General features: G+C 41.5%; 2 protein-coding genes across 2 annotated transcripts in view; both read left to right on the top strand.

Annotated features, from left to right (window-relative positions):
* The first annotated feature begins 791 nt into the window (after positions 1 to 791).
* Positions 792 to 15346, top strand: topaz1 (testis and ovary specific TOPAZ 1). Its single transcript, XM_085395150.1, has 21 exons — positions 792 to 1193; positions 4150 to 6655; positions 6741 to 6790; positions 8523 to 8626; positions 8958 to 9004; positions 9099 to 9163; positions 9311 to 9372; positions 9959 to 10045; positions 10246 to 10303; positions 10442 to 10593; positions 10688 to 10780; positions 10876 to 10988; positions 11066 to 11129; positions 11223 to 11394; positions 11529 to 11629; positions 11734 to 11899; positions 12915 to 13067; positions 13303 to 13506; positions 13708 to 13891; positions 14121 to 14304; positions 15215 to 15346. The coding sequence occupies exons 1-21, from the start codon at positions 899 to 901 to the stop codon at positions 15344 to 15346; spliced, it is 4992 nt and encodes a 1663-aa protein (XP_085251276.1). The 5' UTR covers positions 792 to 898.
* A 4572-nt stretch (positions 15347 to 19918) lies between these two features.
* trim71 (tripartite motif containing 71, E3 ubiquitin protein ligase) overlaps positions 19919 to 25773 on the top strand; it is a 38934-nt gene continuing 33079 nt past the window's right edge. The window contains exon 1 of the mRNA XM_085395149.1: positions 19919 to 21783. Within this exon, the coding sequence (XP_085251275.1) occupies positions 21022 to 21783 (762 nt within the window). The 5' untranslated portion in view covers positions 19919 to 21021. The remainder of the gene's footprint in view (positions 21784 to 25773) is intronic.

Here is a 25773-nt window from a genome sequence, read left to right as displayed (position 1 = left end):
TCAGACAGCGAGTGGGGAACAGTAGATGGATCATCTGAAGGGCCAGATGCATGTCTCACGTCCTGTGTCAGGTCATTGCTGGGTTTTTTTCCTGTTTCTTACATACATGACTTTCAGTTGTTGTTCGTCTGCTGTGGAGAGTTTTTGGCAGGCTTTTTGGTACCATTTTTCTTAACTCTTCAATGATTCATGGGTCAAGTTTTAGTCATTTAGCACATGAAAATATTCCTCTGAAAATAGTCCAATACAGGGACAAGAATGAAAATGAGTGAAAAAGCAGCCAATGTCCAGAGAAGACTTTGAAAGACCAAAGCCTGGAGAACTAATGCACAATCATTAGAATTAAAATTCTCTTTGAAATAAGTTTGTGTTCACAGCAATTTATATGATTTTATTATATTAACATAGTGCGAGATTCTGTTGGCTTTAGACCAAAATTCCTGGTAGAAGCGTACTCAATTGTTACTTTTCCCTTGAGTACATTCCAGAGCCTGTACTTTGTTGCTTTTACTTGAGTGAATAGGTTAAATCATTAACAAGAGTATTACAAGAGTATTTTAATACAAGTATGTGCACTTCTAATTGAGTACAGAATATCTATAGTTGGGCCACCTCTGGTTAAAAGTTAGTATAGTTATAGAAGCTATTTGGCAATGTGCGTAGGACGGCTAAGAAACGCAAAATGATCTGCGCATGCGCAATGATTCGGGCACACCTTAGCTCCCCATGTCAATCTCAAATTAACAGTGAGCGGCAGCAACACGAGTGCGAGGGCCCCGAATAGTAACGTAATGATGGTTTAAGAAGAACAAGTTCCAGCGTTACTCTGAAAAATACTTTTATAGCAGCCTGGTAAATTATTTAATAAGTTTTGGAAGGCACAGTTTTAACTGTTAGCATGTTTCCATCTTCTAGCAGGGTGAAACTCAACAGAGTTGCGCTAAAAGACGTTGTTGGGTTAAAGCTGACCCCGCGGCGGAGACGAGTCCCAAAGTTACTGAATAGAATTAAGGCTGAAAGCAAAAAACAAGAGAAAAACTTTGATTCCGTGCAGCTAATTTCAGAGAAAGATATGGTGTCACCTCCGGGCAGCAATGAACCCGACCAAAACTTAACGCACACAATGGGTTCCGAAAAGAAGACACAGCCGCCGAGCACTCACGACGAGGAGGAGCCGGAGGAGAATGGCTCAGGTACGCAGAAAACAAAGAGTAAAGTAGACTCTGAGTCACGAGGCGCTGATAAACAAGACGGGCCGAACACTAGAGGCAAGTATCAACAGAGCAGGGGGGGTCAGAAACACGTGCCTCAGACCGCGGTTTATTTGGTGTGTTTTCAAACGGCTCCACGGTAGGACGAATCCAAGGAGTGAAAGGTCCAAATATCAAATGAAGCTGACAAGCCAGGCGACTCTGGCCAGGAGGAGGAGACAGACCGATTTAACGTCGGGTAGATGTCCTTTCAGACAGTGCGACGTTAATGGTAAAAGTGGTGTGGCACGCCGGGCTAAAAGCGTGAGGGTCGGTGTTAGAGAGGGACGGAGTTCAGTGAAGGCCACGTCCGCCGGGTGTGATCCTCAGCCCGCTGCTGCTTCTGCAAAATCGGGAGGAGTGCGAAGGGAATCCCAAGTAAGGTGCACTTTAGCTGGATTATAAGTTAGAGTTTTTAAGGTTAAAGGTTTTAAGGTTGGTTAAATTGCACTGCCTTTAAATTGATTTTACAATTGGGCGTTTTGTGATAGGTTTATGCTTTTAGCTAACTCTTTGCTAATTTGTGCCAAATTGTGTCAGATGCTAAGCTAACAATGTGGTAAAGTCCTACTGAACACGATCCAGTTTTAGTGGATATCATGCAGTTCATGGTTGAACCTGACATGAAGGATCTTCTTAGCTATTACTTGCCCGGATTGGAGCTGATGGAGTTTAATTATACACTAACTAGCAGCCTGCTAATAGCAGATACATTTCCTGTTCATATAGCTGGCACTCGTCTTACTTGCTGAACATGAGCTAGATTGACTAAATAAATCCCCGGCTGTATATTCCTATTAAGGTTTTTTAATATAATCTATTTATTTTATAAAGTGTATAAAAACAATGTTGTTACAGATTTGTCCCCATATTGGACGTGATAGTACCACCGGTTGCTAGGGAAACATGCCTATTCCCACACTTTTTGGGAGTGGTTCTTATGTTCTTGAACGTTGCTCAAAAAGATGGTGCACTTGCCTGTAGTTTTTCATGTTTGTCTGCAAATACTGCTCTCCCAGCTGAAGTAAAACCTGAAGATGGTCTTGAAAGTAAAAGTTCAGCCTATGCAAGTCATTCGCTATCATTTAAACCAAAATCCCGGTACTATGTCAGTGACCAAAGCAGTCAAAAGTATGTTTCATCCAAATGTTTGGGGAATACACCTTTTTCCCTAGTAGCAGGTGGTTGCCAGGGGGTCTCGCACCGGTTTATCAGCAATCCTTTAGTGAATGCCATTAACCTCTAGCATCCAGTCAAAACTGGCTGGAGTACTCAATTTTCCCTCATTACTGATGGTTGCGGGCCTGTGTGACTGAGGCCTTATTCACTTGCTCGTGATAGTCAAACGTCCAAATGGCAGGCAGTTTAATATCACCTGGTTAGTGCTTCACATATCGACAAAACCTCAGTTGGGTAATTTGGGGATTGTCTCATTCACAGCCTGGGAAGCTGTTCCACATAGCTGCCACTCAAGCTTAGTGAACCTACTCTTTACAGTTCTTTATTAGAAGTGGGAACGTTAACCAAATGTATGTTTTCCAGGCTCAGTCAGTCGTTGTTACTAAATCATAACCAGTTATAAAGTAAGAGCTTTTTTTTTCTTTCTCTAAACCTTAACACACATTTACATTTTTGTATTTCATGTTCCCTAAAGTCAATCTTTTGAGTGATATTTTGGTTAGATGTCTGAAATAAGATCTCTGGTTAACACAAGCTCTAGACATTTTTTTCCTGCAATATGAAATACTTCAGTAAATAGTGCCCCAATTGTGAATCTTTTTTTTTTTTTTTTTACATTTTTTAATGATGTCCATTGTCCCAGAGAAGGTGTTGTCTGGTAAATTATGTGTACAGTGTCATTGCACTGAACACAGAACATTTATGGCCTAACAAAAGTGTTATAATTTAGTGTCTTCATTTATTTCCTATGGAGCTTATTTTCTGACATAATTCAAAACCTCTCTGCCTTTTTGTTGTACCAGTCACAATTATAATCAGTTATGGGTTAGCCTTCAAAAAAAGGTTGTGCCTGGGTAGATTCGGTAAATTAAACTGATATGAAAATCGATTTTTATTTTATTTATTTTCTCAAGGGTGAGACGTTAAGAAGGACAAATCCTAACAAAGTTCTTCAAGAAGCAAGTCTCCGCGACTCAGAAGCCATCTCAGCTGATTTTGAAGCCTATACCTAAATGAACAAAGAGAGCACCTTAACTTTGAGTTGTCATCAGAATTTAAAATTATATGCGGGGGGGAAAAAAAGGTCCCTGCTCATCCTGACAGAACACTGAGCAAATGCCATTCTAGTTCATTTGAATAGACACTGTTGATTTAATTGATCCATGAGTAAATATATCCACCGCGATATATGTGAGGACGTCATCCACGTTCCTCAGTGCAGCAACACGATTGGTTCGTATATCTCCTGGTTTGGCTTTTCAAAATCAGAATCAGAAAGACTTTATTTATCCTCAAGGTGCAATTAAGGTACACCAGAGCTGAATGACGTTGAGGGTAAGGACGGGGCATAAACAGGCAATAAGAGTGAGATAATAAATACACAGAATATACAGTATATATACAGTTTTAAAATTTTGATTGATTTTCTTGATTTCTGTTCAGGTTTTTTTCGTTTGATGCCTCTGTGATTAACTGGTCTGTTTGACTTTCCTGCCTCTAATGAAATCAGTCATTGCTCTAAGCCTTTGTTCAAGATGGTGAATGAGATGATCCCAAATGGTGCCGATATTGATTGGAATCGATGCTGGTTGAAAAGCAGTTATTAAAAAGAAAAAGAAAAAAGGAAAGAAAGCTACGGTGATGTTTCTTTCTGATGCTTAGGTAAATCATTGTTATTTCGTTTTGCACTCTCTGACAAGTGTTTTGTTTCCACTTGCAGATGTTGGTAGACATAAAGAGCCAAACCTCTCCGGTCTTACTGGTTCAGAAGTGTTACTAAGAAGAGCCGTCGGAGCCTCCCACTGTGGTGTCTGTGGGGAATGTAAATACACTTCCCCTCAGCGCAAGGCGCCGGGTAAGCTAAAAAGAGCTAGCCCAGGGTCAGAGCCACCTGCTACTCAGTCAGAAATCGAAAAAGAAAACACAATCACTCAGAGCTCTAAGAAGATTATCGTGTGGATAAACCAGTATCCCAAAGTGATCCTTTGTGACGTTGCCAAAAAATGTGAAGCTTGCGGTCACGATTGTGGGTATGTGTTACCGGATGCTCTCGAGAACAAGGTTGTGCGTTGCTTCCAGCAGGAGATGAGAGCTTCAATACGGTTTTGGCCTACTTGTTTAAGGCATAATGAATCAGAAACTGAGAAAAAGGCTCTGTTTAAAAGTAGCAAGTGCTGTCCAAGTGCTCAGGATGAGAAGACCGTCTGTCAGTCTCAAAGTCTGATCCGCCAGAACCACCTGGATGAAGGCATGCATTCACAGCCATTATCCCATCATACCGTGAGTCCTTTCCACCGGAGTCAGACAGGCGAAGACTCTGCAACTTGTTCTGCTTCTTTTTTACTAGATGAGCATACAAAGACAGGCAACTGCAGAGGTGGCATGCGTGACAGAGATGCTGAAGTGGACCTTGGTCCAGGATCAGATCCAGTAAGCCCAGAGACTTGTAGAGAAAAAGGAAAGGTAGGGGATAGCATTGAGTGCAGCAGCACTTTGGACTTCGCGCCCACCGATAAGTGTAGCGCTTCAGGTGGTCAGAAAGGCGATCCCACAAATGCTGATGGATCACACGTGTTGTCAGATCTCATCGATCATGTTAGTGACGAGGATACAGATGCACCAGAGTCGTACACTTGCCAGAGAGTAAGGGCGTATTTGAGAAAAATACATTTTTCATGTGCACGCACTTACATGGCCTGGCCTTTCTCAAAGACTTGCACAGCAAATGCTTCTACCACAGCAGGGACTATTGATCCATCAGCAAAGGATGGGATTGACTCTGCAACAGCTAATCAAAGTATGCCAGGTTCATCCAGTAACCTGTTCAAGGACATTCCCCCGAAGGCACCTACAGAGAAATGGGAAGAGGATGGAGAAAGCGCTTTTGCTCAGGGAAATGAGAAAAGGCACAGAAAAGACATGGAGACCTCACCGCTGTTTAACCAGCCTGAAGAGTTAGAAACCAGGCCTAATTCAGATACGGCATCATTCCCCCCTCCAGCTCAGTGTGGAAGGGAGCGTGGCACTGATGGAGTCTCAGCCTCGGCTTTGCTAGTTAATGGACCAGAAACTGTCACCTCCATATCGACCCCTTCCCCCTCAGTCCTCGGCCTGAGTGACTGGGACACTGCCACCACTCTGTCTCTTATGTCATCTCCATTCACACAGGGCAGCATGAGCAGCCTCTCAGCCACAACATCTTCTCTCCCACCTTCATCGCTTATTCCCAAGAGAGTCAATGTTGCTGACAAAATATTGTCCTCCTGTGAAGAAGCCCAAACAGCTTCTTCCTCTCCCAATGTTCCTCTGCACAGCCCTGACTCCTTTCATACATGTGAATCCTTTGTCCTTCCTCAAGATGAATATGAAAATGACAAGGAACCATTCCCATGCAGGAGCCCCCCCAGACTGGACCCATATTATTGTGCAAGTTCGTTTAGGGGCAATGCTTCAGTGGGTTCACTATTGTGCAGCATCTCCCAGGAACACTGCGTAGAGTCAGACTTGAATGAATTCATGCTTCCACCTTTGCTCTCCCCTGTCCATTCACCACAACGGCAGTTGTGCCAGAGAAGCTTCTCGTGCTGCAGCTCAAGCAGTACAGATGAGGAAGAAATGAACAAAGATGTGAGCAACTTGCCACAAAATGATAATTGCAAGGATTGTCTTGAGCACCATATTGAAGAGTTGGAAAGAGACTTGTCAGACTTTACAACTCCTGAGACACCAAGGGAACCTCAGTCTTCTCCCAGCAGTGAAGAAGAAAGTGATGACGAGGATGATGTGGAGCAGGGTAACCGAATTTCAGAACAAGTTTCCTTACATCGTAAAATAAAGCCGAGCCTTAGCTCAGGTGTTCTGACAGAGCCCTGCTCTTCTTCCTGCAGCGACGAAAAGAACGGTGCGGCCTTGAGTGATGGAGAATCACACTCAGACACAGAAGAGGGATCAAGCCCGTCTAAAATAGCAAACAGCGAAGAGGATAAAACCCAAGGAGAAGCAGCTGGTGATTCTCAGCCTGGCATTTTGGACGAGTTAACAGCCTACGAACAGGACATCCTGCTTGTTGACGTGATCCAGGACGACCCAGAACTGTTTGACAACCTGCCTGATCAAAGTTTGCTGAAGCTGGGTCCTACCCGAGCTGCCGAGGCTCCGGGAACCAAACCTGCTGCTGTGGTGAATACTCCAAGAAGAGATGGAGCGTCACAGGAGCTGCAAGAGAGGTAAGGTCTTATATTTAACATTAAGTCCTGCAAGTGACAGATTAATTGTTGAATGCTTTATAAATAAAAGTTACTTTTGTTCTAGATTGGCTCCAGTTACTGTGGATTTGCCTTGTGACAGTCCCAATAACACAGGTACGATCAGTGCGCAGAGAAACTGAGCCATGATGACAGTGTCTTCTATATTTTATTGTTTCCTTCGATATGTATAAAGTGAAAATAAGACAAAAGAAGCTAAACATTTTAAAAAAAGGAAAATAAGTAAAAACAGTAGAACGCTCGGTAAAAGTAAAGGCATGTCAGTGTTTGTGACTCAACCTAAAGTTCTGCCACATGGATGGGACGCAGTGCTCGTCTGACAGCCAGAGTCTGTGATTTTTACCTGTTATGATCTAAAGTAACAGGGTTGCTGTTAGGGCTGTTCGATATAATGATATATATCAGATGACCATATGAAAACATCTATTGTTTCATTTTACGCTATCATTTGTTTCGTGGTGTCACAAAATAAATTGTTTACGGTAATATTTTTTTCATGGTTTTGATGGTCACTGTAGAATTAATTTTAATTAAGTTCTCTCTTTCTCTTATATTTAATATAACCACACTACGGACGGACAAGCGACTGCTTTTATGTGTTGTCATTAGCAACAATGACAGTAAAACTATCGCGTGGCTCCGCCGTCCGCTTATTTTCCAAATAAACCTTTCACAATAAAGCTGAAGATCCTGTTAAGATTTTTCAAAATAAACCGAATCACATGAAATAGTATGCAGAGTGTTTACGGACAAGAAGCTAAAAAGAGCCGTCAGGTGCTAAAAAATAAACCTTAGAACAGGATTTTGCCTGCAGCGCGCCGTGTAATAAATGCTCACAAATAAAACTGTGGCTGTTTCAACTTGTGCCTTAAAATGTAGTTTAATGCATCGGTGCCCAGCTGAAGCCACTTCACGCAAGTCAAGTTGCCCGAAATTCACAGAAAATGTAAAATTTTTGTGATATTTATCATTGTTGGGATGATAAATGTCTTATATCGGGAAATGAGATTTTGGTCATATCACACAGCCCTAGTTGCTGTGAAAGAAATGGAGAAAGCTGCTTGTTTTTTTTTGTTTTTTACAGATATAGATAAACAGCGTGAGTCTGGAGTTTTATGGATTCACTTACTTGCTGGAAAGAGCAGTCCGACTGCAGTTAAAGCAATAAAAATGTCCTGGTTGATTCTTTTATGTGGCTAAAATCCACTTTGGCACCTCTGCAGCAGTACATTACTAAGTTACTTAGTTCTTGCATTGCTCCTAATATCTCAAACTGTTTTTAATTCAAAGATTAGAGAGACATGTAAACTGGTTTTACGGAGCTTACTGAAAATCCCAACAGCTCCTAAATGAGAAACTCACTGCTTTTAAAAGGAAATTAAATTTTTTTGCATTTTATATTTAACTGACTGCTTATGATGTCCCACATGAAAATACCAACATGTCTAAGTTGTTTATCGCCATTAAGCTTTAAAGGATTGATTTTCTGGTTAATATTGTGCAGTAAGTTGATTTTCTTACACGAGTTTCAAAGCTTGTGGTCCTTTTGTGAGAGATGAAATGTGGTAAATGTGATTATATTTTGTCCAGTACAGATGTTTGTTCAAAATTTCAAGTTATTGTCTCAGACGTTTTAGTTAGTAAGTGGAAATTTTAAGATGCCTAACTCAACTAACTTTGATAATGGCCATTATAATGGAGACAATGGCCTGAAATGACCCAAAACTTTGACATACTTTAAAAAAAATTCCCCTCTATGATTGGAACAGACTTCAGTAGACCAGAGATTAACTTGTGATTGTTTTTTTTTCTTCTTCAAATCCTATAGAGGAGAGTAACAGCAGGCCATGGAGACCTCATTCTAGCAGCACCCATACTGGAACACAGAGCGACACATGCCCTACCTCCACTGAGAAGCAAAGCAAACATGTGGTAAAGTAATGGGTCCTCTGCACAATCAGATAGATAGAGAAAGGAGCAGCGTGCACGTCAGTGGTTTTAACTTCCCTGAGGTTTTGTAGAAAAACATGGCAGGGCTTTTAATAGGGCTTCTTCTGCATAAATGCTCTCTGTGCATTTTAGAGAGCACTGAGTCTGATGTATTACAGCGACAATGTTTAAAGATCTGACACATCAAATACTGAATTTAAATAATTTTATTTTCAAAGGAATGGGTGTTTCATACGTTATCCTGCTTCTAAAGTATAATAAATGCACAATAGTGTATCTGTCATGTGTTGTTGTTTTTTTTTTTCTCCAATAGGTTCAATCTGATACCAACAGCAATCATGTAAATAGTGGCCCAGAAAGGTACCAGTTTGCTTAGTGCACATGACCTGATCTTTGATTTGTCACATTAATCTTTCAGTCTCGCGATCATCATATTGTTTATGTTCTGTAACAGGAGCCAGCCCATCAAGACGGTGAACTCCTTTCAAAACATCCCCCCACTCATGTCCATGGGAACCGGTGAGGGAGAATGAAAAGGGCTCAGACAATGAACTTTAATTGCTGTTGCGTTTATCTTGTTCTCACTAATAACTCCTCATTTTATAACTTAATTGCCAATGTGAGTGCTCAGCGTTACTTTATTCTTTGGCTCTTCTGGTCTCCAAGCAGGGGCATGGATCACAAACTCCGCAAACATGATGGATTTTAGGCGCCTGAAATCAAGTTCTGTAAGTGTTCCTTTGTATATTACCATGTTGCTACTGAAAAAATGCTCAGTTTAAATACATGTTCGGTGGCGTTAGCATAGATTGGACTTTCCAGTTATTTAATAGAATATAACTGAAATAAATCTGGAAAAGTCAGAACTGGTTTTGGAAGTTCTAGTAGGACAACTAATTTTAAACTTATAAAGAAATTACTGTCATATATACAGTATCTGGAGATATGAGGGTCCTTTCCATAGTCTGTGTATAAAGATGGATGTGGCCTTTTTGAAAATGAATCTTAAATACCTTTAAATCTCTGACCTCAGTAAACAACTCACTGATGAGTTTGTGGTCTCTAAAACTAATGAATCCTTGCTGAATACAGCACGATTTCCATTTTCTAAACCATGAACAGAAATGGCCTCAGTTTCACGGTCTGCTCTGACAATCATTCGGTTTCAGCTTGAGGTTTCCCAAAAGAATTAAACTAATGTCGCCGTGGTTACTGTAGATGTACAGTTCGTTCTTCTGTACAATAAATATGTTTTGCACTGTGGGTGAATTGCATTGCTATAACTTGACTGTGTGATGCTGTCTAAATGCCCAGTACTGCAGGCTGTACTTCAGTGAATCACTGACCTGTGGGTTCAAAATGTGTCGCTTCCAACATCTGCCTATGGAGGGGGATGAAAAGGTACACTCTGTGGTTTTTACTTTATTTATTTATTTTTTCTTGATTTCACCAAAGACAGTAAATTGTTTGTGTATTGTGTACATTTTATGTTTTTAATCTTGAATTTAAAAAATCAAATCGAATTGTTGGAGATTGCAGGGCCAACATCACCCTCTGTTGTGACATCGCTGTAATTGCACACTTTCTTTTTCATTTGCTAGTTTTGTATTGAAAACGTGACAAGATTCATCAAAAATCCAACGTGCCTTCAGAAAGCAGGTGAGTTTCCTTCCTTTCCTTCCCACTTCTCTTTTTCTCCCACAGCCTTTGTGCACGCTGCATGCTAAACTGATTGCCCATCTTTGCTGCGTCATCGGTCTCCTTTCTCCTCTCCTGCTCTACCCCTGTTCTCCTCAGGAGCTGTGTTTACAGGATATTACCAGAAAAACCCGCCAGGAGTGTATTTCTCTTTGCCGATATTTTTCTCCCTCCTCTGGGCTCTGCTGAAAGCTGGCATGTTGTCCGAGGTCTTTTCCGTCCTCAGTGTTGGCTTGGCTCACAACATAGTGGTCAGTGTAGCAGTCCTGACATTAACCACGGAGAAAACTAAACAACTGATTGATGCTGACATGAGATTAGACGTTGATCTTGTTTTCTTTTTAGCCCAGCCACGAGTTCCTCCTCTCCCTTTTTAACTGCGTGAGAGAAAAGGGTGTGATGGGCTTTGTGCCTGAACTCATGCAGCTCACTTTCAAGGTATCAGTTGTTTGCCTTTCATTATGCTCTGAGTTTAGCTCATTTGCTTTATGTGCCTCTGGAAGAATTTAGACTACCTGTCTGTATGTTTACAGATGGCCAACGCTGGACTAGAGCTGAGTTTGGACTGCCTCGACTGTGTAAGGAACACTCCTCTTTTCCAGCAAATGATTCATCCAAACTCGCCTTCGGTGTCCGGCAACAACAAGTGAGTGAGCCACAAAGTTCACAATTGTTTTCATTTGTTAATCATAACTCTTATAATTCTTATTTTCACTCTTAAAGGGTTTCCTCTGGTGCACCGTTTCCAGAGTACCTGAATTTAGCCCATTCCATTGTGGAAATGGAGGTAAGAGCTTCACATCTTTTGACAGCTTTGTCTGTAAAGATGGTGGTGCGTTGTGCTCATGTGTGTATTTGTTGTATTTGTTGTCTGTGTCAGCTTTGTATGAAACAAGAGGACTGGAGGAGGATAGGTGAGGTTTTTAGAGGGATCTGCCAGTCCAACCAGCACCCCAGCCAAGTGGAGCGCATCAGTGGTCGCATTGCTGTCGCGCTCCTGTCTGAGGGCAAAGACAAGCTGTCACTGCCCTTTTCTGTATTTGCTGAGACAGGTAAAAGCTCTAAGTAGAGATAAACATCAGTTTTCTTCTCCCAGTGTGGTTCTGTGTACTAGCACCTTCCAGATTCCAATCTGGAGGGGAAAAAAGTAGCTGTTCATTTATTTATTCATTCAAATGTTCTTTAGTGTGTCAGAATGAAAGTGAGGACAGCATGGTGAGGAGTTTCGTAGGCAGAATTGGAGTCTCTCTGATGTTACGGTACCACAAAACGCATCAGTGGGCCAAGGTAATCAGGCCGTGCAGCTCGCATCACACTCTCCTCGTCACATCTGAGCAGCATCTTCGAATTTAGGATGTCATTGTTTGTCTGTGTCATGTTTACTGATGCAGGGTCGCAGGGTGGTCGAGACGCTGTCTGTTTTAAAAGTCGGCTTCTCAACTCTGAAAGGTCTGTTTGGGAACGAGGACGGAGCGTCACGATGCTGCCTGATCACTGTGGCTGCAGAGGTCTTCCTCCTGAGTGGCAGCGTGGAGGGAGCTCTGAACACACTCCGAGGTAGTGACTCGTGAAGCTGATCGATGTTTATTTAGCTAATGTCGTCATGCTTAAAATGTAACCAGCGTTTTATTTTCATGGTTTATAAGTGCAGAGTTTCACAGCTCGAATAAAAATGGGATTTATGCTGCATTAGCAAAGCAAAGTCAACTAAAGGGCCAACTTTTAACTGGTGCTGAGATATGTCAACTTTACAGCTAATAGCTGTTTGTGTCAACAAGCTGAATCCCAAAGATTTTATTTTGCGCCTGTCTAAACTGTGTCATCTTTGGCATAAAGAAATGGGAACAAATTATGTCTGTGTAGTTTCTCATTCATGGTAGTCTTAAGAGCTTGGAAAAAAGGAGACTTCATTACGTTTGTCAAGACATTTGATCCAAGAGGCTTTTTCGGATCAGAACTGAAGTTTTCTTCTTTTTCTGAGCTCTTAAGATGAAAACATGATTTCTTTTGTTTTTGTGACTGGCTGCTAAAAACAAAGTGCCTGAAGAATCAATGTCAGAAATTGTCTGATATGTATGGGCCATTATGAATCATTTTATGCTTGGATGAGTTCTATGTCAGTGTTAAGTAGCTCTGCAAACAAGAAAGTGGTCAGGTGCAAGGACTGCGCTGAAGATGAGGGGAAAAGCAACCAATGTCTAAAAGACAGATTTGAATGACCATCAGAAAGTGCTGAGAGCTGCTGCTCAGGATCAGTTGTGTAACAAAGACAAGTCTGGCTTCTTGCGAGGAAAGTGTAAAAAATGACTCAAGACTTTGCACAATCCTCAATAATAGGTTTCCATTAATGTCTTTTCTTAACACTCACAAACTTAAAGTTCTTTCCCTGTAAATCAGTAAAAGCAAATTTGGTTTTATGTCCTCAGACTTTATGTGGAAACCTTAAAAGTGATAGTCGTCTCGCTGCCCTGAGAAATGCTAGCTTTCATAGTCTTGTAGGTAATGTTGTAGAACTGTGAAACCAGTTATTTGCTGAATTGTTTAAATTTTGTTTATACATCTGTTAATCCAGAAAACAAGTGGTTCCTGAGTTCGTCCTCATGGCCGTGTGAGCCTGCCGATCTGGAGAGTAGGACTCGTGTGCTGATACGTCTGGCTGAAAAAACCTCTCACAGAGACACGCTGGAGCTTCTCTGTAATCTTCCTGGAGTTAAAGAGTCAAGTGGTGAGTAACCTACAGAGAGCTGAAATTAAAGTTAAAAAAACAAACAAACAATGATACAGCAGGTTAGTCAGCTTTGCTACTAAACTGGCCAGATCAGTATCCCACAAGTTTAACTGACTCGCTACACTCTGATTAGAAAGTGCTGGTTTAATTTTGTACAGTGTTTGCTAGCGCTAATAGATGCTCAGCTGTGAGAAAAATTTAGTTGATAAAGAGGTTTTTCTTTTTTCTCCAGACTCGATGGATATCTCCAGGTACAGCCCCTTGTTTAACTCTCACCTTCAAGTGTGTGTGGACAGGCAGATACTTCCTGTGGCTTCAGACACGGTGGACTTTATGCTCTCTAAAAACCTGGCTGTTGACCACACAGTGCTTCGGATACTTTTACAGAAACTGGGCAAGCAAAACCTCTGGCTCCGGGCTCGGGAAGTCTTCAAACGTAAGTACCACACTCTGGTTTTTACTGCTACACTTACATCATTGCATCATAAATGTGAGTTGTCGAAGGCAGGAAACAGCTGCAGATTCTATTACGGCACCAGATGTTGAGTCTGATCAGTCTCAGCTAACGTTTACAAATGGTCAAAGATTTGGATTAGATTAGACTCTGAGGTGTGCTCGCTGCGTTCATGTTCATTAGATTCTCTGAGTGTGGGCTACTACCCTGGAGTCTCAGCTCCCCCTGGTTTCATGACACTGATTGTCCCCTGTCGACTGGGGGAGGTGGAGCTGGCTCTCACCTTCGAGATGTTCATCACTGTCAACGCAACAGTCATTCACCACCTATCAGAGCCCATTACTTCTCTCACCATTACTCTCAAAAGGTAAATTGTGTTTTTGTGTATAAGGAGTCTGTTCAGATGGAATCAGTGAAATATTGGCATGGGGGGGGGGGGGCTGGATTGATGTCAATTAACTTTGATATGTGATAATTTCACCCAGAAATAAAGAACTCTTTGCATTCAAAATTATAAAAAAAAGATTGTCCATGGTTAGTGTGTGTAAAGATTCGACTGCAGTGGTACGTGATGTTCGTGCTTTCTCCTCTTCCAGGACTCAAAGCTGTGAGAGCGAGTACCTCTCTGCTGGCAGCCGCCTCCTCTCTGCAGCTTGTATCCCTCAGCCCAAACTAATAGTCCATTACACAGCAGTCAACTCAGAACAAGAACAAGTGTTCATGCTGGACGTTCCCTCTGCCCGCCGCTGGCTCCGCCACAATCATCTGTGGGCCCATGAGGTGTGGACACACTAAACCACCAGCTGTTTATTTCTTTGCTGTCTACAGAACTCCTTCTCTTTCCTTTAGAAACTGCTTGTGCTCAACAGCCGCTGACTCTCAGGAAAACAACCAATGAAATCAGGAATATGAAAGATTGCATATTTCTTGGTCATGTTTCAATTGACTTGAACTGAGGAGCAGAAAAACACAAAGACCAAAAACTACTATTCTTTTCTTTCTTTCTTTCTATCTTTATTTTTTTTTGGTTCAGAGTAGTTTTAAAATAGGTTAAGAGGTTGTTTCCTGAGTTCTTTTAGCTGATTTGTCAATCTGTTTGTGAGATTGACTCTTTGAAAGCAAAAACTCTGTTTAGGAACAGAGTCCAGCATGTTTGTTGCACGATTGTGTTTACTTCATTGTAAATAACATCTGAGTGTAAATAGGTATATATTTATAATGGTGTTTAGTCTTTGACAGTATTATGTTGTTATATTAATGTCAAAACCTCAATTGTTGCCAGTTAAGGAGCTGTGATTTACCTTTTCTTTGTATGAAGTTTATATATATATATATATATATATATATATATATATATATATATATATATATATATATATATATATATATATATATAAAAATAAAAAAAGGTTCTACTTAAAAAAAAAAAAAGGCTCTTTTTTTTTCTTCTTCTTCTTCTTTCAAATGAGAAAGGACATTTCTCTAAAAAGTGATTTTTGGATTTGACCACAGTTGCTTCCCTGCAGTCTTTAACATTTCTCCTCCAGCAATGATGTAGCGGGTAAATGCAGCGTTACTGGAATCTCAGATTCTGGCCACTTTACAATACACAACATTACTTATAATTTCTGTTCCAGAGAACTTTCCTATTCAAAATTCTTTCAGGCATGTTTTCCTCTTCTTTTCGCAGCCAGCATCGCTCACTGTACGGGTCTCATTTTATGGTCCCTGTAGTAGAAGACGGGTTCCTCATGAAAGAAAAAAATCAGTTATCTGTGACTGCGACATGTTTGAGGAGCTTGATTACTGGAACATCAGTTGAGGCGTGAAGCATTTGACGCAGTGTCTTGGTTAAAAAGCACAACCCTGGCTGACTGACATGTCTGATCGTGCGTGACAGAAAGGTGGATTTAATATTGTTGCAGAGTCTTTGCAGCATAGGTTGAAATGTCTGTCACAAAAATATCAAAGTGCTGATTGACAATAAAAGTTTTTGCATACTATTTGGTGAGGTTTTTATTTGATTTTTTTACTTTGTGGCAGAACAGCTAAATAATTTAATGTAATTTAGTTGCTTCTATCCAGAACTCACTGACTTGACTTTCCCTTCAGTGCTTGGAATAAAAGCCCTGCTGTGGCCCTTACGTGGTGTTTCTGCTATTCAGCCACTAGATGGCGAACTTTGACATGAGCAGACCATAAAATAAACACATTTGCTGACACATGGTTTGAAAGCCACAGAGACCGGTGTTTAGAGAAGATGTTTCTCAGCTGTTCTGATACTCCTGACACATAAAGGATCACTGAAGGTTTTCGCTCAGGGAGCAGTTGTCCTCCTCTTTTAATATTATACAAAACAAATGTATAATATACATTTGGCCGCCGTTTCTGTGGGGATGGTGTTTGCTCTGTGTTGTAGCATCCTGATGACACTCGGTTTGAGCTCAAGTAGATGATTTTAAATGTCCCCCATTACTGATGGGAGTCTCACAGTCTAAGAAGGCTACCCGTGTCATTTTTCATATCCTTCCCCATGATCTTAATGCGGTGGTCCACCGAGTTACTGTGATCAGTGAACTGTGGTACGTCTTGAAATTTGATTTTCACCCAGGTGTCATCACATACCTGAACCAATGACTTGGTGTTTCAGGGCAGGATAACAGAGCCCTTTTTTCCACTTCTTCACTGTACAAGACAATTTGCCTATAAATGATCAAGAAACTGACCTCACAGCTCATTGTTCATTCAGTGGTGCTTATTTCAGTTATTATGCAAATGTACAGTGGGGCAAAAAAAGTATTTAGTCAGCCACCGATTGTGCAAGTTCCCCCACTTAAAATGATGACAGAGGTCAGTAATTTGCACCAGAGGTACACTTCAACTGTGAGAGACAGAATGTGGAAAAAAAAATCCATGAATCCACATGGTAGGATTTGTAAAGAATTTATTCGTAAATCAGGGTGGAAAATAAGTATTTGGTCACCTCAAACAAGGAAAATCTCTGGCTCTCACAGACCTGTAACGTCTTCTGTAAGAAGCTTTTCTGTCCCCCCACTCGTTACCTGTATGAATGGCACCTGTTTGAACTCATCATCTGTATAAAAGACACCTGTCCACAGCCTCAAACAGTCAGACTCCAAACTCCGCCATGGCCAAGACCAAAGAGCTTTCGAAGGACACCAGGAAAAGTATTGTAGACCTGCACCAGACTGGGAAGAGTGAATCTACAATAGGCAAGCAGCTTGGTGTGAAAAAATCAACTGTGGGAGCAATCATCAGAAAATGGAAGACATACAAGACCACTGATAATCTCCCACGATCTGGGGCTCCACGCAAGATCTCATCCCGTGGGGTCAAAATGATCATGAGAACGGTGAGCAAAGATCCCAGAACCACACGGAGGGACCTGGTGAATGACCTGCAGAGAGCTGGGACCAAAGTAACAAAGGTCACCATCAGTAACACACTACAACGGCAGGGAATCAAATCCCGCAGTGCCAGACGTGTTCCGCTGCTGAAGCCAGTGCATGTCCAGGCCCGTCTGAAGTTTGCCAGAGAGCACATGGATGATACAGCAGAGGATTGGGAGAATGTCATGTGGTCAGATGAAACCAAAGTAGAACTTTTTGGTATAAACTCAACTCGTCGTGTTTGGAGGAAGAAGAATACTGAGTTGCATCCCAAGAACACCATACCTACTGTGAAGCATGGGGGTGGAAACATCATGCTATGGGGCTGTTTTTCTGCCAAGGGGACAGGACGACTGATCCGTGTTAAGGACAGAATGAATGGGGCCATGTATCGTGAGATTTTGAGCCAAAACCTCCTTCCATCAGTGAGAACTTTGAAGATGAAACGAGGCTGGGTCTTCCAACATGACAATGATCCAAAACACACCGCCCGGGCAACAAAGGAGTGGCTCCGTAAGAAGCATTTGAAAGTCCTGGAGTGGCCTAGCCAGTCTCCAGACCTCAACCCCATAGAAAATCTGTGGCGGGAGTTGAAAGTCCGTGTTGCTCGGCGACAGCCCCAAAACATCACTGCTCTCGAGAAGATCTGCATGGAGGAATGGGCCAAAATACCAGCTACTGTGTGTGCAAACCTGGTAAAGACCTATAGTAAACGTTTGACCTCTGTTATTGCCAACAAAGGTTATGTTACAAAGTATTGAGTTGTATTTTTGTTATTGACCAAATACTTATTTTCCACCCTGGTTTACGAATAAATTCTTTACAAATCCTACCATGTGGATTCATAGATTTTTTTTTTTTCACATTCTGTCTCTCACAGTTGAAGTGTACCTCTGGTGCAAATTACTGACCTCTGTCATCATTTTAGGTGGGGGAACTTGCACAATCGGTGGCTGACTAAATACTTTTTTGCCCCACTGTACTGTTTATAAGGTGGGTAAAACCTGCAGTCAGCTGAGACTGGGAAAGGTTTCTCCCACTGAAAACTCTTCATCCAGATGAACAGAATCAACTTTCTGGGATTTCCTTACCTGGATGGTTGAGCATGCATCAAGACTGTCCAGATGGGTCATTCTTTACATGCATGTGTGTCTACTCTGCACTGATTAAACAGCACTGTGAAGGTGTGGCAGAGCTTCATACCCACCAGGGGGAAGTATTGTGTTAAGGTAGGGTCAGCAATGAGACAAATGCTGCCATTTAAAAAGGCAAGTGGAGTACAATACAGGCTTTAATGGTCCCTTTACTGACCCCTCGGTTTCTTACAATATGTCAGTATGTGATGGTGAAATCACTTTTGAACTCACAAGCTTCACTGCCTTTTAGAGCTTCATTTTGAGAGACGCTCAAGTAATAAGGAGATATGTCTTTAACAATGAGAGTCAAAATATGCCCTCACGTGTCTGTGGACTATGAATATCTGTAGAGACGACACTTTATGTGAACTCTGTCAAGAGATCACGAAGTCAGATGATACAGCGAGCAGGAAAACGGGCGCCTGTGCATGTGCATGTGTCATTCCAGGATGGCCGTTTGTCTGACTCATTTTCACTCAGAGCAGTGGTCTTAATGAGCGCCTTCTTCAGTCTCTCAAAACAACCCTTTGCACTTTGGCCCGTGTCATCTGACAAACAGGGAATTCTTCTTCTTCAGCTTTAAAGAATACACTAATTCTGCAGTCAGTGCCACGAGCAATCATCCGCTGTGCCTGCAGTAGCTTATTCGAGGAACAGTGTAACACATCGTGCTTCGTGGACAGTTGAGTGCAATGTTCTCTCACTTTGATCATTTCCACCCATGATTGCGTTGATATGACAAAACTGAGGGAGGATGCCACCGTTTAGCCCACTTTAGCCACACCCCTGTGTTGGTGAACCCTGTGGCATTAGCTTAGCAGAGCATCTACTGTTATTTTAGAGAAAACAGAAAATTCTTTGCTTGATACAATGGATTAAACTTAAAAAAAAAGAGAGTGAGTCTGTAACTACATCTGTAAAACATCCATCCATCATCCACATACAGAGATGCGTCAGGGGAAACTCGGGGTTCAGTATCTTGTAGAGACTGATCAAAATATCGATGGTATTGATGTCGGTTCAACACTAGCATGATATTATTAATGCTGTCCTCCAAGTTCAGTATGCAGCCCACTGAATTGTGTGAAATTAATTATTATTTTGGAAGTGAAAAAAAATCTCAAACATGCACAATATAGCCTATAACACAGTTAAACGAGAGAAGCTGGCCCAAAGAGACAGGCACATTTACATTTCAAATCGCCCCCCCCCCCCACACACACACAAAAAACTATTTAAAAATACACAAAGTTGAGTTTTTTTGCTGTGTTAACTAATTATTGCTGAACTTAAAAAATTACAGTGATTTACAGGTCTTTAAAATATGACAAACTCCTGTTCCCTACATAAGATGGTTTGTAAATTAAAAGTATCGGTATTGTTTTCAGCAATACTGACTGTATTCACTTGGTAACAGATCAATATCAAAATGTGGACTATTGCACAGCGATAATATCTCACCAGAGGACATTTTGAGTTACATTTTGGATCAGGCAGGGTTCGAACCCCAGACCTTTACAGTTGTCGTCAGTACACGCGGATCGTGATATTTCGTGCATGTACAAGAACACCATTGAGGTTACTTAGTAAAATTGACATTTTCAGGCCCAGATTCTCGACTTCGGCAGCCATTAGCTAGTCTAAACTAAAAACAACAACTATACTCTTTTATAATAAAATATACGCGCAGTATATTATGAAGGGAAGGTAAATTGATGACAGCGAATCCCTTTAAATTCGCACTCACGCGCACGTGACCACATACCCCCAGCTATCGGGAGCGTGCGTTTGGCTCACACCCTTCTCTCCTCCCCTAGGGCGGAAGTAGCTGGCTCCATTTCTCCTCCTCAGTCCGATAAGAGCAGCTCGAGGAGCTGCAAGCCCAGCAGCACGCGCATGAGAGCGCACAGCTTGTTTTTAATTTGACTTTTTTTTTAAAAAAAAAATTCATCCGAGAATAAAAGAAAAACCAGCAGCAGCACATTAAAGGTCCAAACTGTCGCTGTACCGAGTTTCACCTGGTTGTAAGCCACCGTTCCCACCCCCACCCCCATACACCGAGCCGGGGAGAAAACCCTGCGCATTCCTCCACGCAGAACCCGGAGGGAGCGACCAGCAGCGGGGAAAGGTGAGCTGGAAGGGGGCCTCCTCACAAGGTGGGCCGGTGAATTCTCCCACACTGGGGATAGACGCGCTGTCTTGTGGTCTGGCTTTGTTGGAGGCTCGCTGTGGTTGTTGGTGAACCCTCGGTGACCAGAGGCACGCTATGATACCCTTGCTTTGATGAATAATTCAAGCTCTCGCGGTCCAAGGCTCGCGCTGCGACAACCATACGACCGTTGGCCGCCTGAACGGATCCCGACGGTCAGCCACACCGGTCTGAATTTGGAGGCTTAGCGATAACGGAGAACTAAAGGGAAAAAATTTGAGGTAGCTACTCGTCCGGGTGCTGCTTTGTAGCTCTGTCCTGTAGTCATGTTGCCGATCTGGTGGGGGAGGAGAGACCGAGCCCCCCAGCCGACCCAGTATCTTTCCATTTTCGGGTTTATGTTATGAGCTATCCCGAACAGCATCGCACTATTTTTCTCCACGGAAGCACCAGCGTCGTCTGTTGCTGAATGCTGTATTTAAAAGGAGGACTGTCGGTTCTGCTAAAGAGAGAAAAAAACGCCTCACACAACTGATTTAAGTATTCTGATTTTTCATCTGATCTCACAACTGTTTTTGAATAACTTTATGAATAAGTGGCTACCTCCTTGTTTTGTTTTTTGTGGCAAATCTTTCTTCCTTTTTCATTTTTTAAATCGTTGAATCTACCTCAAACACCACATTAACGCGGAGAGATAATTATCTTCTACACACCCCAAACGGGCTGATGTGTCTCCAAATGAATACCTCAGCCTCGTCGTCGTGCATGTTGTAAACTGAGCCCAGTTTTGGTGACGCTGCAGATGGCTTCGTTTCCCGACTCGGACCTGCAGACGTGCCCGCTCTGCAAGGAGCTGTGCGGCTCTTCTGCTCCCATTTCCTCCAGCTCTTCTACCTCATCGTCTTCATCTCACACCTCGTCTTCCTCCAGCCAAACCACCAAGAGGCTCCACGTTCTGCCGTGCCTGCACGCCTTCTGCAGGCAGTGCCTGGAGGGACAGCGCAGTCCCGGGGACCCGCTGAAGCTGCGGTGCCCCACCTGCGACCAGAAGGTGTCCATCTCAGAGGCCGGAGTGGACTCCCTGCCTTCCTCCAATTTCCTCTTCAGCAACCTGCTGGATGTGGTGGTGAGCTCAGAGGAGCAGATCCAGAACAAGAATGGCCACCACCACCACCACCACCACCACCACCACTCCCGGGGAGGTCTGGGTGGAGGCTCCTCTGGCTTCAGTCATCCGTCACGTGGAAGCCTGTTGCACTCGCACCACCTGGGAGAGCCTCAGTGCAGCTCCTGCGACGAGGAGAACCTGGCCACATCCCACTGCCTTGACTGCCAGGAGTACCTGTGTGATAACTGCGTGCGAGCACACCAGCGGGTGCGACTCACCAAAGACCACTTCATCGAGCGCCTGGGAGAGAACCTCCATCTGAGCAGGGTCAACGCTAACAGCAACGCCAGCCAGCCAGGGATGTCAGTGTCCCTCGCCCAGTCCCTGCAGAACAATTTCGCGCTGCTGTCCCTGTTCCAGGATCGCATGAGCTACTGCCAGCACCACGACAGCGAGGTAAGTCCAGCACTGGGGAGGACAAACACTCATTCATAGTACCAGTATGTTATAGATACTGGCTAGTTTTTAGTCTCAGTATGTAGTATGGAGTCATACTGGGGGGCCATATGGCCTTGGATTCAAAGGGAGCTAACTGGCTCTTCACCTAGTACCCTGGAGATGAACAGGCACGTGTGTTAAGCTGGATTTTCTTTCTCTCTCTCTCTCACACACACACACACACACACACACACACACACACACACACACACACACACACACACACACACACACACACACACTCTCTCTCTCGCTCTGTGTGTACACAGAGTCTGGTTAATCTGTACCACACCATCCATTCAGGGCAGACAGAGGCCCCTGTAGTAAGTGCACACATGTTTCTCTGACTGTTAGAAGTTCTTGGCTTTGGACATGCTGTGGAGATCTACTTTTGCTCTGGTAATGGGAAAGACAAGTTGGAATTCTCTCCTTGTGCGCTGTGTGATCTGGGCAGAACTACAAAGGCCCGTCAAACAGGAAAACAGCTTTTTCTTGGTAGAGTCATATGGTCAGGAAGAATAACAAATAGCACCAGCAGGAGGTCTTGGAATGTCATTTTTGACCCACTTCTGGTTTCTGTTGAGTTGCTTCCAAATAGTTCTCACCGCATCTTCTAGAAACAAAACGCAGTTTTGCCCGAGCAGGTCAGCAAACCGGTTGATCGAGAGTGGTCAGCAGATGCAGACCAGTGCAGAATATCACCCGGTACATTTACCTGCATTCTAGTAAGTCACTTAATCAAACAGAATAATAGACTGCAAATGTTAAAGCAGAGCTAATTTTTTCACATAACCAATAACAGACGTGGGTTGCACATCAATCTTTTAAGTTGCAGCAGCATGTGTAGCCTTGTCCCAGCAGTTAAACGCTGTAGACGCCGCAGGATGCCATTCATTGTTAACAGAACCTTGCAATGACTTAAGGCTCGCTGTGCACACTGAGAATACAACGCTGAGAAATAAAGGGTTTGACTTTATGAAAATGTGCCCTTTCATGACCAGACGGCTATTTGCTTTGTTCTAAACTGAAGCAAATTGTCATCACCATCAGCCAGAAGGTGATGGTGATGTCTTTTTATCTTTGTTTTTGTCGTCATTTGTTGCTGATTTTTGTTAAATAACAAAAGTAATTGACTTGTTTTATGGTTTGAACTTGCCATGAGACAAGTTTTAACTAATATGGGATTGATGTGATGCAGCTAACATCAGTAAAGGTTATTTGTCAATATCGGTCTATAAGGCCAGTATCGGCCAATAGAGATTGAAAATGTGACGTCATTCAGGGGTAAAACCGCAAAGGATTCTGGGAACTCATGGCAAGAGGTACTAGCGCACGCAGGCTTTCAATTGAAATTGGTTACACAGCGATAAAAAGAAACAAAAAATGGCAAGAAGCTGTTGTATTATTAACTAGCGGTCGCATGTCAGCCACGGGAAGCCGACGGGTAAAGAGATCAATTGTTATCGGATTACGTCGTTGAAGAGAAATTGTTCGAGCCATGTTTCCGAAGTAACAAAGAGCCGACGGATGGCCTGGATTGCAGCCATTCAACGACCAAATATAACGTCCCATAACACTCCAGCTCACAGGTTAGTCTGCTCCAAGCATTCCCACAAAGGTCAGTGTTTTTTAGCAGTTAATACGTAATTTTTCTTAACATAATTGGTGATATAGGTTACAAGCTAGTCTGGCGCTGAACAGAAATTGTCGCGCTATGCTCCTGTGTTTATTGTGCATAAATAGTAAATTGTCTGGACACAATATTGGGTTTCGCTTCTGTTATTACCATGGTACATTGACAAAAACATATACTTTTATTCACAGGATAAAACAGGTTTTTTGTATCACTAATTGCCCAGTACGATTACAGCATACAATATTATTGTCACTGCTACATATCTGTAACGTGTACCAGAAGGTATTTCCACTATTAATTAATTACTGTTTAGCTCAAAGTTCCCATTAATAAACTGTTAACGAATGTGTATTTATGAAGACGATTTGTGAGACTGGTAAACTTATGATACGTACGATGATTGTCCATTGGTAGCATTTAAGCATAAGAAAAAGAATAAGAATATGAAACCTTGGATAACTAAGGGTCTTGCAAATGCGTGTAAAAAGAAAAATAATTTATATAGGGATTATATAACACATAGAACAAAGAATGCGGAAATGAAATATAAAGTTTATAAAAATAAGTTGGTATTAATATTGAGGAAAGCCAAGAAAGACTACTATAAAAAACCTTTTCAGGAAAACAAGAATAATATTAAGGGCATTTGGAATATTTTTAAGGAGGTATTGGGTAACAAGAACACACCCTTAGATCGGCCTAATTATTTTATTAAGAATAATCAAGTTGTCGAAGACAAGACTGAAGTAGTAAACAAATTCAATTCCTTTTTTGTAAATGTTGGACCTACTTTAGCAAATTTAATTAGGAAAAATGACGATCCAGAATATGAGGAAGCCTGGAAAGGAGATAATAGAATGGTTAATTCCATATTCTTGGCTGATATTACCATAAAAGAAATGGTAGCAATTGTAGAAAATTTTAAAAATAAAAAATCTACTGACTGTGATGGTATAGACATGGTTATAATTAAAAAGACTTTAGATTGTATAAGGATTCCTCTTTGCTATATTTTTAATCTTTCGCTACAATCAGGAGTATTTCCTGATCAAATGAAAGTGGCAAAAGTGATACCCTTATATAAATCAGGAGATAAGCATAGTTTTAACAATTATAGGCCAGTGTCTCTTTTGTCACAGTTTTCAAAAGTGCTTGAAAAACTCTTTGCGCAAAGACTTGATAGTTTTATTGAAAAATATCAACTAATAAATGAAAATCAATTTTGATTTCGTAAAAATAGATCAACGGCATTAGCATTGTTGACTTTCATTGACGATATTTCATCTGCAACCCATAATAATAATAAATATACAGTGGGGGTATTTGTTGATTTAAAAAAAAAAGCTTTTGATACGTTACAACATTCTATTTTGATTTCTAAATTGTATAACTATGGTGTGAGAGGAGTGGCATTGAATTGGTTAAGGAGTTATTTAGAAAATAGGTTGCAATATGTACATTATCTCAGCAATACCTCTGAAAGATTGAAGATTGTATGTGGCGTTCCTCAAGGTTCAATTTTGGGACCTAAACTTATATATTTATATATTAATGATATCTGTGACGTATCAAAAAGGTTAAATTCTATTTTATTTGCAGATGACACAAATTTTTATTGCTCTGGAGAGAATTTGAAAGATTTGGTTGAAATTATGACTTCTGAGATGTTAAGATTAAAAAATGGTTTGATGTAAATAAATTATCTTTGAATCTGACAAAAACAAAATTCATGATATTTGGCAATCGTCTAAAGGAGGATGAAGTCATTATGTCCATTGATGGAGAATTGATTGAAAGAGTTACTGAATTTCGTTTTTTGGGTGTAATAGTAGATGGAAATTTGACGTGGAAATCACATATTGACTATATTAGAAAGAAGATGGTTAAAAGCATTTATATTTTGGGAAATGTAAGAGATTTATTAGATTATAAAACAATGCGCATTTTATATTTTTCATTGTTTTTCTCATATTTTAGTTACTGTGTTGCAGTTTGGGGGAAAACATATGAGAATACTATAAAACCTCTAAACTTATTACAGAAGAAAGTGATACGAATGATTCATAATGTTAAATATAGAGAACATACAAATAAATTATTTATAAAATCAAAATTATTAAAATTATACAGTTAGCTAGGACTACACAAAGATTAATGAGTCCAACGGTTAGGGGTATACGACTGTGGAACTCTCTTCATTATAATTTAAAGAATTGTATAAGTTTACATTGTTTTAAAGTGTTACATGCTTAAAACGATAACTCAATATGAAGAATGCGAATGAAATTGGAGTTCATTGAAAATGGATCCAT

The sequence above is a fragment of the Rhamphochromis longiceps genome, linkage group LG22 (assembly GCF_057381845.1).
Source record: "Rhamphochromis longiceps isolate RC_006_pf linkage group LG22, R_longiceps_female_GT1.1, whole genome shotgun sequence".
Classification (NCBI taxonomy): Eukaryota; Metazoa; Chordata; class Actinopteri; order Cichliformes; family Cichlidae; genus Rhamphochromis; species Rhamphochromis longiceps.
Note: the sequence above shows the minus strand (reverse complement) of the source record. Positions and strands in the feature narration are given on the sequence as shown.

What these genes read in the sequence shown, in the direction of transcription:
- topaz1 (XM_085395150.1), top strand. Translation starts at nt 899, where the DNA reads ATGTTTCCATCTTCTAGCAGGGTGAAACTCAACAGAGTTGCGCTAAAA. An exon ending in GCTTGGCTCACAACATAGTG is followed by an intron (nt 10,594 to 10,687) that starts GTCAGTGTAGCA and finishes TTTTCTTTTTAG; the next exon opens with CCCAGCCACGAGTTCCTCCT. An exon ending in ATCATCTGTGGGCCCATGAG is followed by an intron (nt 14,305 to 15,214) that starts GTGTGGACACAC and finishes TTCTTTTCGCAG; the next exon opens with CCAGCATCGCTCACTGTACG.